This window comes from Tinamus guttatus, unplaced genomic scaffold, assembly GCF_059628265.1.
Source record: "Tinamus guttatus ecotype Peru unplaced genomic scaffold, ASM5962826v1 Tinamus_guttatus_pri_ptg000602l, whole genome shotgun sequence".
Taxonomy (NCBI): Eukaryota; Metazoa; Chordata; class Aves; order Tinamiformes; family Tinamidae; genus Tinamus; species Tinamus guttatus.
In genome coordinates, this window is record NW_028289136.1 from 2100695 (window position 1) to 2115655 (window position 14961).

Genomic DNA, 14961 nt, shown 5'->3' on the forward strand with positions numbered 1-14961 from the left:
ACCTTGATTTCCTGTTACAGTACTTACTTGTGTCTCCATTCACCTCTTTGCCCAAGGTCAAGCAGTAAAATTATATGGTCTTTTATCATACATAAATGTCGGGAGAAGGTTTCGTGAAGAAGGAATCACACTGGGATCTCCCTTCAGAAGAGCTCAAGCATTTCAGATACTTCCTCACTTGGCAGCACATCACCATGGCCTCGCTCTTGCCATTGCTACTCAACTGGCATTCGAAACTGATCTGTGAAATTAACCTATGTCTTATATAATAATGGTTGCTAGCTGGAAAAACTAACAGCCATTAAGGGTAGTTCTTTTTCTTTCTTTCTTTCTTTTTTTTTTTTTAATTGACTCATAGTTGGTAAAAACCCCTGCCCTGAATACTTCAGATGAAATAAAAGAATACTTATATCAACAACCTTGCACATTTCTTTCCTTATCTCTTTCAAGTGTTGGTAGATATTATCTACTGCACATAGGCAGGGAAACTAGTGATTTCCGAGCTTAGGCGGTGCTGTGGGAGACAAAACTTGCTTTCATGTGGCAAATCCCCAGTGCAGTAAGGAATGAATCAGTAATATATTAACACAGCCAGGAAAAGAAGCATTTGAAAAGATATTTTTGCTACAGTAAGCTTAGCATTGAACAACCTTCTTCTTATTCACTTATTCACTTTTGTGAGTAATCTTATGAGTAAGAAAGGAAGGAATGATGCAGGAACATGGATTGCAGGCCCTGCTCTGAACACTAAAACATCTTCATTTGACTCTGAGAAATGAAAAATTCTACTAATATCTGTCTGGGCTTCTAAATAGCAAAGTTGTAGCTGCACATTTTGGTAATGGTAGGAAGTAGCAATTCATAAAATTGAACACTTGAAATACAAGCAGATAAGTATCATACAAATGGCACTGAAATATGCAGCCAAGATTTTTGGGTTTTATTTGCAATTTCTTCCACAAGGTTTCTATGACTCAAGAATATTTTTTTTTCATGGAAGAATCTTCAATATCTAAAGAAAAGCTGTTACAGACATGCTAATTAGTATTGCTATGAAGATTTTCAATCAATCTGTATACCATTTTCTTCATTCTTCTTTTTCATTTGTAGAACATCAAAAACATGTAAGCATGCTTTCTAAATGCCTAAACTACAAAGAGAAAAAACACTGTTTTTGCAAAGAACTAGCTCATCGGCCTTTTTTCCACCAAACAAGTTTCTGTAACTTATTTCTGTAAATAAAATTTCCAAACTTATTTCTGTAATATGGAACTGAAAGTTTAAAAGGTATTCACTTTGACAACAAAATATAAAATAAAATAAAACACTTTAACAATAAAAGTCAATATTTTTAGAATATAACTGTAGTAAACTTCATGTTAATAAAAATGTAGGTCCAAAGGATGTTTATAGCACTAAGGTGCAATGTTTCTCTAAGAGGTCATTAAAGTCCCTTTTTAGTATTCACCCTATTTTATGATAATAGATAAATAACTAAAATAGATCCAAGCATATAACCAAAACAAACATCTTGCAAAAAACGTATTAATAATTTATTGCCTATCACATCCATTTTCATAATTCGGCAATTGATTTGGTCACACTGAATTATTTTTTACTGCTTCATCACAACCTGAAAGGATATGTCAATTTTAGGCTCTTTAGCCTTGGGTTATTCAAAATGACTGTCCTAGCACATGCTTACTTAATCCCAAAGCTTTTAAAGCTCTGTCACTGCAGCACCATTCTGATTTCATGCACATGCAAAGCGTCATCATAGATGTTTTTTCCATTTGAAAGTCAACTCAACATTATAATTGACCACAAGAATCCAGACTGCTTGGAGCTTACCTTCAGATCTTACAGTATATTACTGTTTGCCAAGAACAGCAGATTATGTTATTGCTGTTTCAATTAAACATGATATAGCTAAAAGTAGCATCAAAAACTTCCTAAAAGTATAGTGGAATAGTCATGTGAGAAAAGATACAAAGGAAACCACTGGGAAAAAAACGGACGTTATTCACAGATCAGTTCGAAATTAGTGTTAAACAAAATTACTGTAGCAAGAAAATAAGTTCAAAAAGGTAAAGCAATACAATTAAAAATTAACAATAATATGGAATCTTCACCATGGCTAAATTTTCACTTGAACAATTTTTTTCCAGCTTCTTGCAGTACATTTCACAATTTATACTTATGCTTTCAAAAAGCCTTTTATTTTACTTCATATAATGAAGTTTCTGCTAACAGCAATAAAGCAGATTTAGATAAGTTAAGGCTTCATCTTAGACTTCCAAGGAATTTTGGAGAAAGAAAAAATAAAAGGATAACCACAAGCAGGATAATCACAAATCACGTGAAACAAAAGCAGAATCCAAAAGCACCTTAAAAAGCATCTTAAATGAGAGTTGCAGTCTCGGTAAAGAAAAATATTTGTCTGAAAATGGCCAATGTAGGGCACAGTATTTCTGCATCTTACATTTGCTTTGGAAGCAATGAGCCACTTTTACTGTGATAAGGAAAAATTTTAATTTAGAAGTGAAAAAAAAAAAATTAAATACAACCAATGAATTCTAACGTTCAATTGCCTAAATTGCATTTCACTATTGTCAGGTCACCCAGTTAACAAGGGAAAAAGCAAGCTCAAGGATCAAGTTTAAAATGGATTTCTTCATTTTCGTATTCACCTTTAGGTCCTTTGAACAACTTGATCTCCACCACGGTCTCCAGAATAGGTCTCCTTCGGCGAACGTACAGTCGGACTATGGAGCCAGCCTCCTTCAGGGCCTCCACAGCTTTGCTGTGGGAGACTTCTGACACATCAACCTCGTTCACTCGCAAGATACAGTCGTTGACCCTGCAAGAAGGACAGAAAACCACAGATAGGAAATGCTTCAGCTGTTATTTTGGACTGAGTTTCCTTAGCTGTGTAAAGTGAAACAAAAACTGCAGTGCCAAGTTTGTCAGACACATGCAGTGCAATGATGTGCCTTGTAAGTGATGATGTCAAGGGAAAAGGAATCATGAATGCCCCCCAAACGATGCACCTGATTTGATTTACAGTCTAGCTAAACACCTGCACCCACTGTTCTCCTCCATAATTTGGAGCTGTATCCATTACAATGATATAAATGAATAATAAACAGTTTGGTCTCTTTACAGAGACTTTACTGCAGAAACTTTTACTCAACAATATAATCAAGTTACAACATTCATGCTTCATGCTATAAAGCTATTACTGCTATGCTTACTCTTAAGGAAAACAGTTGATTTTGTTTTGTATAGAGAGAGCACTAATGATTCAAATACCTCCTTAAACCAATTTGAATCATCAAAGTAAAAATTCTGTCCTACAGAAAGCAGACAATTTAAAAGGTTCATTTCATGCTAAATAATTTGAGTAAATATCACTGCTTATATTCTCATCACTAACTGTAGGCTGAGACCTGCTGTGTGGTAATACCATTTATTTTTTAAAAAAACTACTAACGAAATTCCCTCCAAACCTTATAAAAGCATCTACTATATTATCTTAGGATAAACTAGTTTATTCACCCTCAAAGTATCCTGTTTAGAGAGGTATTCTCCCTATGTTATAGATTTGTCTGAGTTGAAAGGGAAATTTGTAGTCTAAGAACACTAAAACCAAATTCTAAAGCATGGGACTTACTTACAACTTAATTGCTGAACCATCCTATCTTTGCCAGTGTTTGGGAAGTAGCGAAATGCAAGTTCCAAAGAACTAGAGGAACTGAAACGACACTGTTCTTAGGCAGGCAAGTTTGCTGCGAGATGCCTGCAAGTATTTTGGGTACTGAAGAAAACAGCATATATAAACAAGCGTGTTGTTCTACTTGACTGAAGGGACAATTGGTGAAGAAAATAAGGGATACTAAAGTATTCCTGCTTCCCTCATATATTCTCCTGAATACTTCTATGCAAAAACATCAAGTCCGCAAGCAACCCACTGCGGCAAGAGAAGACCTGAACAGCACATTGCTCAGGAGTCCAGGCACAAGGGAGAACGAAGCAAGAAAAATAACATAACTTAGCTCTGAGAACTTGGATTTTTGTTATGCTGCTGTTTTTATTATGAAAAATAAACTGTTTGAAGCCAAAAACATATTGTTTTGTCACCCTTTTGAAGGAACATTTGCAGAGGGAATGGAAGTGCTTATAGCAGCTTTCAGCTGACAATTGGTTCCATTTTGAAAAGGAAAGAAAATTGAACTGTCTTTTCTGATAAGCACTGATGTATTGCAAAATTTCCAGCTTTCATTCAATGATGTGATTTGCTGCTTTCCTTCCCTGACAGAAGTATTAATTCTCCAAATGTATAACTGTGTGGTTTGGCAGTGAAATTAATAAGTGCTCTAATATAAATTGCTTGCTTTTAAATAACTCTTTTAAATAAATCATGAATGCATCCTGCTACCACTTCCTACTCAGACAGATAGTAATTATGTCTAAGGTGCTGTTTGATCTTTCTATTGATATTATCATGTATCTGATTCTTCTCAAATTTTTGACTCTTATTATTTCCATATCTGCTGTCGGCTATACCACACCTAATGAACAAACCCCCAAATCCTAGCCAATGGATAGTTTTGAAGATCTAAAGGGGAAAAAAATGTAAAACGCATTTACGTTGTTTTCATATACTCCATGTCTTGCAATGATGAATATCGACATTACTATATAGTCTTGCATATACAAAATTTCCTATAGAGGCACTAGTGATGCCTCCTGCTGAGGGAAAAGTCGTGTCTTCTGCAGAGAGTCAATAAAGAACATGAAATCCTACTTAACTTGCCAAAACCAGTAAGCCACATACATTCATCTATCGAAAATGCAAAGCCCTTTGGAAAACGATGTTTGCAGCATACCAGACTTCTCATCTTAGTGTTTAAAGTCTGCCATTTTAGACTCATCTGCTTCTTCAAAAAACATAACCATATTTTATAAACCATGCAAAAGCTAATGCCACCATTGTAAGACAAATATGAGTAACATAATGCAAAGTTTCTCCAGTGCAAGCAGCAAGATGCCAATAGTTACCCTATTGAATCTGTTACAATGAGCACACACACAGCACTAGATATTCTGCTACACCTTTCTGATTCCATATTTTCTCTCTCACAAGCGAAGAGCTGAGTTTCCTGCAACTAAAAAAGAAGTGCAATATTCAAGAGCATATACATATGTGCATATAAGATTTTCTCCTCAAAGCTATGCAGAAGGCTTTCAGGGCCCATATTTTGCATAGCTGTTATTATTTCAAGACAGAGGCCTGTGGCAGAAGGCTTGGGATACTTTTCCATCTAAATCTTCAGAGCACTGTTCCCAGCAGTTTCAAGCTCTACTTTCCTAGTCACCTATCAATGCTGCAACATAAATCTACAATAATAAGAGCAAAATATGGCACTAAACCAACTAATTAAAGCACTGTTCTTTAAAGACTTCTTAGTAGTTTGTTCCAGACCTGCCTACCTCCTCCTAAGCTTACAGATTTAAAGAAATTGTGCAAGCATCAGTCCAGCATGGGGGCAAAGAGTCCTGGAGAGCCAAATGCCCTGCTGAGGAGTATTAGCCCTTGTGTGAATCCATAAAGGAGCTAAGGAAATGCCAGAGCAACTGACTATGGATGTTGTGCAGCTACATGGGGCCCAAGAGCTCAGGCACGGACGTGGAGATCTCTGGGGACGGTGCAACACTGAAATGTTGAACCACAAGGCACTCTCAGGTCCTGGTCCGCTGGCTTGAAAGAAAGGGACAGATTCGTGCTCTGCAGCACTGGTAAAATAATGATAGGAATGAAAACTCCAGAGTTATCCACACTTCATAAGTATTATGAAGACACCTTACTAACAGATTATTTCCAAGTAAATCTTTTTTTTTTTTTTCCCTCACCATCTTTTCCAAAATAATGAAATTGATCTGGACTTATTCTTTCATCAGAGCTTCGCGGTCAAGATAAAAATACTGTTGTCAAGGGAAGATCAGGGCAAAACTCCTTAGGTATCAGGTAGACACCGTAAGATGCAGAACTTCACTTTCCCTTCCATTTCCTTGGTTCTGCTCTCTCTAATCTTTTTCCTCAAACTTTGATAGGGCTATCAAAGACTTGATGCTTGCTTTCTTCTAGAAATCATGCAAACACACCACTTTCAGCAGGAAGATTAAAAGAGACAAGCTACAAGGACTAGTTATTATCCTGTACTAAAGAAACAAAGTAATCATAATATTACCTGATCCCAGGAGAATCAGTTCAGCAGGTTATGGGCAGAGATAGGGAGATGTTTCTTTTCATTTATTTTTTATCCTGTTATGCACCCTTTCCCTCCCACAATAAAAAGAATTTACAGTATATGGGGGTTGGGAGAGTAGAATTCTTGGTACTTCTTTCTAAGGAGAAATGATTTTTTTATTATAATATTTTCAACCATGAATTTAGAATAAAGGCTGGGATCTGAATTTTACTGCACAGCAGCCCTCAGATCTGCCATTCCAGTTAGAGATTATAGAGTTTAATGTAAATGGAAACGATATACATATACCAAATGGCTATGTTTTCTTTGGTAGATTCTAACCCCTTTATTCAGCTCTTCACTAGGCACATCATCCAATTTCAGTAGCAGATTCACATTTACACTCATGTTCCTTTCTGACACTGTAAAGCAGTATAAAGTTACTGTTATATGTAATTTAAAAATAACGGATCAACCTTTACAGAAAAAGAAAAAAGATATCATTTGCCATTTCTTGTTCTTTTAAGAAACTAGAAAGTATCAAACACTTACAAAACTATATTTGAAGGTACTATCCAATCCAACTTCATTTGACCCGTATATTTTATAATGAAATTACAAGTCATCTCACAGAACACTTAAAGGTTTATTTATGTTTGATAAAAGGTATAGCTTTGGCAGAAAAAAAATCCAGAATTTAACAGGGTTTTAGACAGACAACACAAATCTATTACAGAAAACCTTGCTGCATTTAACATTAAGGCAATATATGAAGCATCAAGTCAAACCCATTCCTCTAATAACAGCAGACTAGTCTGCACTCTTGAGGAATGCAAATAAGAACTAAAAATTAAATATTGCATTACTGAGAAGGAGATGGCCTTCTCTCAAATCTTTTGCAAGTGAGACTAATCCATTACAACTTAATAGCTTAGAGAACAATATAATACAATTTTCTGTTTTAGGACCCTGCCTGGCACTTTTATCCCAGCAGCTCCTGTGCAGCCTTCACCAGGTCGCTTGTTTTTTCATAGTCTTTTAATAGAGGACTAAAAACCCACCCATTTTCCACTTTCTTTGCCTCCTGTTTTCAGTCTAAACAAACTTTCTAGAGAAGACTCTGTACCGTCCTGACTCATCTCAAACACTGCCTAATTCCCACGGCAGCTTCTAAGCACATCAACATAAATAATACATAACAAGTAAAAGCAGCTCTCTGCCTTTCCCTGCCTGCGTTCACCCTTGTCACCGTGCAGTGCAAGATGAAGACTGAAAATTCCTCTGCTCACAGAGCTTGTGGGTTGCACGTGTGTAAAGACAAGAACTACCCTCTTTCCCTGCATTTTTGTAAGGCAATACAAATAGGTGGAAGTTTTCTCCACCTGTACTGGCAAACCAGTTTCCATCTGTCAGCTGCGGGGAGCCCGAAGGCTGCGGCGGCTGAGCTAGCAAGTCCTGCCAAGAAGCAGGGTGTACTCGGCCCAGAGCGTTTAGAGCCGACTGCATCTGGAACACGAGGAGTGTTTTTGATTTAAATGTATATTTAGATGTGACTATAAAGTAATGGAAACCAAGTCTGTTCTCCTGGGTACAACAGTTGTTGACGTGAGGCTGCGGAGGGAGACCTGAGCCTGCAGGACCTGTAGCTCACTGTTTGCTGCTTTGGATCCTTACAGTGGTTTTGGATAAAAAGAGGCATCTCTCTTTCCAACTCCAGCATGGTTCCTTTGAAACGACAGGATGCAAAAGGTGCAGCAGAAAGTGCCTGCTGCACCGTGGATCCCACTTGCCCTCTCTGTGTCAATGCAAGTTTTAGCCGCGACTGCGATTCCCCTGTCCAGCATGGGGGATGTCCAACATCCCTAACCACCTTCCTCCAGAAGGTACCAGCAGTGCGGGCTGCACAAGAAGACAGTAAGAGGAAGTTCTCCTTCGTATCCCAGGAGCCCAGCAACGAGTTAGGAGGTAGAAATATCTTCTCTAATCCAGCCCAACATTTCACACTAGCACACAGGAGTGCTTAAAGTCATAAATGTGACTTACACCTTCCTTTACAGGACTTAAAAGCTTTAGTAGCTTCCATGATAGAGACTAAAACCAACTTGTCAGGTTATTACTCAAATTTCAGAAAATCCTTCTGAATTTCAGCATGTGGAAGCGCCTGAAATGATTGTGTGTTTACAGATCCTTACTAAGACCTGACCCAGAACCAGCACAGCTGCAGTACTGTCTATAAGGCATTTACGTTTATTGTGCATTGCTACTGCTTTCGTTACTCATGTACAAATACCAGAGTCATCCTAATGAAATGTCAATGTACTAAAGGGTTTGCATAATAGCAACTGTATTTGGAACTCAGGCAAGTGGCTGGAAATGATATCAGTAAAATATTGACACAGGATATTCTTATCATCCAGAGTTTCTTCTCCTCTCTCTCCATTTCCTTTATGACACTAATTTCTATTTTTGACATTGCAAGACAGAAACAGACAGCATATTGCACTATATAATTAAGAAAGAAAAAGACCCTGCAGCTTCTAGACTGTTATAAGAAAATATATTTAGAAACCTGAATATGCTTCTATTCAGTCAGCTTCCAGGATGCATCAGCACTTTTTTTTTTTTTTTTTAAGGTATTAAACTCAGCTAAAAGCCTTTGCTCCAGTCACAGAATTAGCCAGAAAGCAATTTATCTCTTGTTTAAAATACTTTGGATCCTTTTTGCATTCTAGCCTAGTTCGGAGAACTTCCTGGGGTAAGGCTAGGGCCTTCCTTCAATTAACCCTTTCTGCTGCACTGAGTAGACGCTGTGGCTTAAAAGCCACTTGTTTTCACCATAATTTCAACATTATGCTTTTATGATGCACCTCTTTATCACTGGGTGTTTGTTTGGGAGTACTTGGGTGCCTCTCTTGGTTAAAAATTTCCAACAAGGCAACATCTAGAATCTAGGAGACTTTGAATGCAAAGAGAGCTCAGGTTATATCAAATTGGCACAATGAAATCCTAAGATAGCCCAGACACTGAGAGTGGTAGGTCTAGCATGGGAACCCAGCTAGATCGATCTTTCCATTTGTCTCCCGGTTCAACTACCTCAGATAAAAGGCCACATTAATGCAGCTCTCAAACTTCCCATCTCCCAGCTAGCTCATTTTACTCAGGAACTGGAGTAAGTATAGGAAAAAAAAAAAGAACAGTGAGATGCACTGGATCCATTCAGCTGAACATCCCTAACCACATCCCTAGCAAGTGCTGAAGAGGCCTACCTGGATTTCGAACCCTTTTCATGACGGATACCTGCCACTCTGCTGCCTGGATTATCACCTCATGGAGAAGCTAAGAGCTAAAATGCATAGAGTAAAACAGTCCCTAACCGAAAGGCAAATGTTAAAAGTGATATGAGGAGACAAATCAACCAATGCTTAGCCTGGTATTTCTTTCCAAATGCAGCCAATAACAGTTGGGAAATAAATAGGTAACACAATATTTATCCATGATACTCTTCCAGCTACTGATGATTTATGGCTCTGAATAACTTTGATTTACACTGAATAAACTACCCCACTCAATAAAATGGAATCATTTCATTCTAATACGCTTTAAATTAAAATATAAGGTTAGACAATCAGGGGAAACAAAAATCAAAACTACTATCTGCTGTCTTATTATCCAATATTACCTCCTAGAAAAACATTTTGCAACCTTTCTATCTCTGTTTCCATCAGTGCAGCTGTTCTACTTTGTATAATATAATGCTCTTAAACTGCAATTGAAATCGTTCATTATTCAGGAAAGCATCCTCAATACAACTAGAAACGCTGCTCCTCACTCTGGCTTGATGAAATATTTAAGTATTTTGCAGAAACTGCAGCACTGCTAGAAGCTAATGCAGGTGCAGATAGGATTAATGCTGGTCTGTGTTCAGGACATCCATCTGTGATTTAGGAGACCCTCGCTCACAACCTCCACCTGCATCTCCAAGGGGTACTCTCACTATTGGGTTCTCTGCCTCACTTAATAATTATTTGTTCTACAGGGACTTTGAGCAAAAACAGAAATAGAAAAAAGAAGCAAGTAAAACCTGCTTGGGAGCGATTTTGCCACTGCTTTGTGGAAAAAAAAAAAAAAAAAAAACCAAAAACAAAAACAAAAAAAAAAAAACAGAAGAAGCCTTGATTCACCTCTTTCCCTTTCCTGATGAAAAGCAATTTGGAGCTAATGTTGCCTCAGAAAAGATGTTTGCTCAGCTTTAGTGTGGTCTGAAGTCTTCTTAGACCTGAATTTTTAGATAGCAAGTTTTAATGCAGGCAGTACTGTATTGACAAATGCTCACAGGCATTAAAAAAAGTTTACTAAATTATTGCAAATCAAATAAACTGCATAACTTAAATTGCTGCATACATTGAAAACTATAAAAAAATGCCTAATGCACTAAGCTTCAATATGTTAAACTACTGATTTCAAAAAGAAGCTTGGCAAGTAAATAATCTCAGTCAATTCTCAGCTGTAAGAATGAATTTCTTACTCAAATTTCATAGTACTGCATGTAAACCATGACTTGACCTTTTTACTGTTATTTGTAGCTGTATAAAATTTGAAGTTTTATAAATGCTATGAATTGCTCAACACATGTGACTTGGGATTGCTTAAAATTTACTCATCGTGTGCTCCTGGAACATGGCTATCGACATCCAGGAGCTAAAGCAGTTGCCAGTTCTACATCACCTCCAAATATCATTATCTACGCTGTTGCATGAGGAAAAACAACACAGTTAAACTTTCTCGTGTATCTGCCCCAAGCTGAGCTGAGGGAGTAGAGGGGTCTTGCTACAACAAGGATCATTCTGGATCAGCCTCCTCAAATCTGGAGATGCTGGGGATGCTCCACAGATGAGCCCACCTCAGACACCTGCCAGTGTGGAGTGAGGATGGGAACAAAAAATGACCTTAAGAGCTTGTTGAACAGCTCAAAGAACACCCTCCCCTTGTTGCCTATACTACGGGAAGGAGAAATAGTCATTACCTAATGGTAGCTCATATCACAGGGTGTAGCTTCATGGGGGAGGAGCAGCTAACACCCATCTGATTTGCACACAGACCGGCTCAAGAGTAAATTTTTGGAAATGTGAAGTCTAAATACATATAGATGGAGAATTTCCTTTTCTTTTTTTCTTCTTTTCCCCTAAGTCATGTGTATCCTGAAGGAAGGCCTATCCTTTGGAGGCCTAGCCACTTTAATTCACTTGCAACGAAGATGACTTTCTGCAGCACCAAGCCTTTGGCCACCACTTGGCTGGCGTAACCCAAAGCAAATTCACCCTCCCTTGCTAGGCAGGCTTCACTTCGGCCATCTCCTGCATGCCTTGCCAGGTCTCACTTCATACATTACTCTCTTAAAAATATGCCCCAGCGAAGATAAAACCCTGTCCCCCACAAAACACATAACCATCAGCTCCAGAAAGGCAGGACATGCAGTGAAGCCCCAAGGCTCATGACAGGCTGAGGCACCTCACGCCCACTGAAGAGGAAGGGTTTTTACTTATCAGATCAAGGAAATCAGGTGTAACCACTAAAAACAAGGTGTTTGGGGACAGGGTATCCCACACAGTGGCACAAGGGTAACCAGGCCACCAGTTCCACCTCATCAAGTGAGCAAATGCCGAGCGATGGCTAGGCCCTGTGAAACCAAGTTCTTTTGTTGCTGAAATGACTTTTCTGATGGGTTTTGGTAAGGTGAGAGAGGAGGTGCCGGAGAGGAAGGCAACGGTTAAATTAAGTCATGCCGGTGCCTGGAGGGAGGAGGGAGATGAGGGGCGGCAGGAGGCAGCAGAGCAAACCCAGGGAGCAGAGCCGGGTTTTCCCCATGGGAGCTGCTCCTCTCCTCCTCCTCAGTGTGCGTCCCCCCTTTCCCAGCGGCCTTTCCCATGGGTGTTGCCCCTGCTCCGCCGCTGCCCTCGGCGCTTACCACATCTTCCCATTCCTCCGGCCGTGCTCCGGCTCTGCCCCTTGGTCCTTGGCCCCTCCGCTCCGGCCAGCCTGGTGTCCACGGGAGGACGTCCCCGCGTGCCACCCGTGTCTCCGGCGGCGGTGAGAAGGAGGAGGGAAGGGAGGTTAGGAGGCTGTGAGGCGTTGCGAGAGGCGTGGGGGGAAAGGAAGGGGAATAAACACACGCACACACAAAAAGAAAGAAAAGAAAACAACCCCGTGGAGGCAGCAGGACGCTGCGAGGCTCCTCCCCGCGCGGCAGGTCCTCCCCGGTCCGCGTGGGTGTGCGACGGGGCAGGGAGGCCGAGCCACCCCCACTTACCAGGTTGCCACAAGGCCGGGGCAGGTGGCCCTAGGCTGGGCCAAGAGGGAGGCTTGGCCGCCTTGGCCACCTGGGCCCTGTCCCCTCGCTTGCCTTTGGCTGTGGCACATAAGCAGCGTCTAGGTGGAAAAATCCACCCGGGCCGACATAGCTGTGTGTGAATTCAGGTTTGTGCAGGAAAACCAGTTGGGACGGATAAGCCAGGAGGTGCTGCCGGTGTTTTGAAAAGCGCTGCCGAGGGGCTTGGCAAAGACGAGCCGGGTCGTGCGGCAGCCCCCCGGCCTGAGGCACGGCAGCCATCCTGGTAGTCCTTTTCCAACAGGGAGGCTTCAAGCACCATGGGAGAAAAGCACTGCCGAAGCCAAGACCGAGCGCCCAGCGCCATCCTGCCTCCCTGGCTCCTGCACTGGCAAGTAGGAAACACTCCCTCCCGCTCCGGTTTAACTGGGGATAGTTGCTCCAGACAGAGGTGTAGCGATAAAATGAGAGGATGGTAAGGAGAGCGGGTCCTTCCCGTTTGGTAGGAAAAACCAGCTGCTTCTGAGCGTCGGCCCTGCCACGTTACGTGCTAGATGTTCAGCGTGGAGATGGTTGCAGCGTGAAGCAGTATGGACATTGGGCAAGTGGAAAAATGATCCTGCTTTTCATCCCGACGGGCTCAGAGCTACATGCGGGATTGCGGCACACGAACAGCACATCCATACCAAGTCCTTGCACAGCCTGCAAGCCCGTGGGGCTGCGGAGGTGGAGCAGGGAATGCGAGATCGGGGCTGAGCGATGCCTGAAGTCTGCAAGCAAGTCCGGGTGCTTATTCCAACCGCAGCCGAGAGTTTTGCCAGCACACGGAATGACAGACTCTGTATCTCCATACACTAGTGTTGCTTGTTTTGGCAACAAGTCCATCCAACTTCCCAACATTTTTTTACCTAAAAGTTTTAAGAATTCAGCCTTTTCTGTTCATGAAGAGATACTTAGCCTTTTTTTTTTTTTTTTTTTTTTTTTTTTAAGTCAGATCGTATTTCATCTAAAATCTTATTTTCAGATTTGGTAGGAGTCTAAAAGAAATGGAAAACCCTGAGGATCCCCAGAGGGTTACACCTGTCGAGTGTAGCAGCAGATGTGTAATATTTTTTCCTTGACTAATGCTAGACTTCATAGAGAGCTGATGATTTCCGAGGTATGTAACCACAGAAGGCTCTTTACTCCAGATGAATTATCACTGTGCTGTTTAAATGCAAAGCTGTCAAAGCAGTGCATATGCGTTGATGAAATAATCACTGGGATTTGGCTTCCTGGTGCTGTTCTGCTGCGGTGTTTTTTATAATTCCTGGTGGGGTGATCACTTGGGAGAGAGACCTGGTTAACCAGTTCAGTACCATTGCACCAAATACCTAGAGAGCTGGATGTATTGTAATCACAGTGTATCTAAAGCTCTAATAAAATGTTCCTTTGCTTAAGTGGTGTTCACAGCAGCCTCTACCAGTGGAGAAGAGCTCAAAAAGATATAGGGGATAGAAATTGATCCTTTAAAAAAAAAAAAAAAAAACGGAAATAGCCATTTCTATTATCTATAAGCTGGACTTGGAAATTTGCCAGTGGCAAGTCCAAGATGCTGGAGAAGTACCTTTTCCTTCCCATTAAACTCTAATCTGAGACTTTAGCTGTTAAAACAAAATATAAATTCTCTTTCCTGCTTTGCATAAGCAAATTTTGGCAGCCAGCCAAATTATCTTCAAAGTAGGCAAAGCAGAAATGCAATTAAATTCAGAGGCATGCTGGGGATATGCAGCACAAAATAAAGAGATCAAACTTTATATATAGGAAGAAAAGAAAAATTTAGTGAAAGAAAAGTGAAAGTGGCAGCAAAGAGAATAACATGCTAACATAGTCCATTGATAAAAAGGAACACGGTGATAATTTAAACTTTGTTGCATGGAAAGCCATGTTCACCCACCTTTCATTAAAAAAAAAAAGAAAGATTTTGATTTTATGATGTGCCTTTCTCATGTAGATCTCCTATAATATTTCTACTATTTTTTATTCCACAGTAGCTCAAAAATAGTATGCACAGATGCACAGAGAATCACACTTCATAAGCTCAAATGTCCTAACAGAGACCAGGACGAGTAAGCAGTCAATAATTTGTGATCTAATTTATGACTGTCTGCAAAGGAAGCATTTTCTGCTTAATGGGGTGAATGTCTCTTTATTAACTTACTACTAAATTATGTACTGAACTAACAGCATTGTCAGAGGCCTGTAAACAGTGCAGATATGAATCAGTGTTTTGTGTCAGTACCGTAATTATAACAACATCCTGAACAGGCTTTATGCAATCGCAATGCACTTAAGTCTGGTGCTTGATAGACTTAATTCAAGATCAAAAGTTAACAAACGATTTAA

General features: G+C 40.2%; 1 protein-coding gene across 14 annotated transcripts in view; it reads right to left on the reverse strand.

The window, feature by feature from the left end:
* The window catches only part of DLG2 (discs large MAGUK scaffold protein 2), a 946755-nt gene that overhangs the window by 297219 nt on the left and 634575 nt on the right, over positions 1–14961 (reverse strand). For all 14 annotated transcript variants that reach the window (XM_088534958.1, XM_088534959.1, XM_088534956.1 and 11 more), the window contains one exon: positions 2691–2860. In XM_088534958.1, the coding sequence (XP_088391084.1) occupies positions 2691–2860 (170 nt within the window). The remainder of the gene's footprint in view (positions 1–2690; positions 2861–14961) is intronic.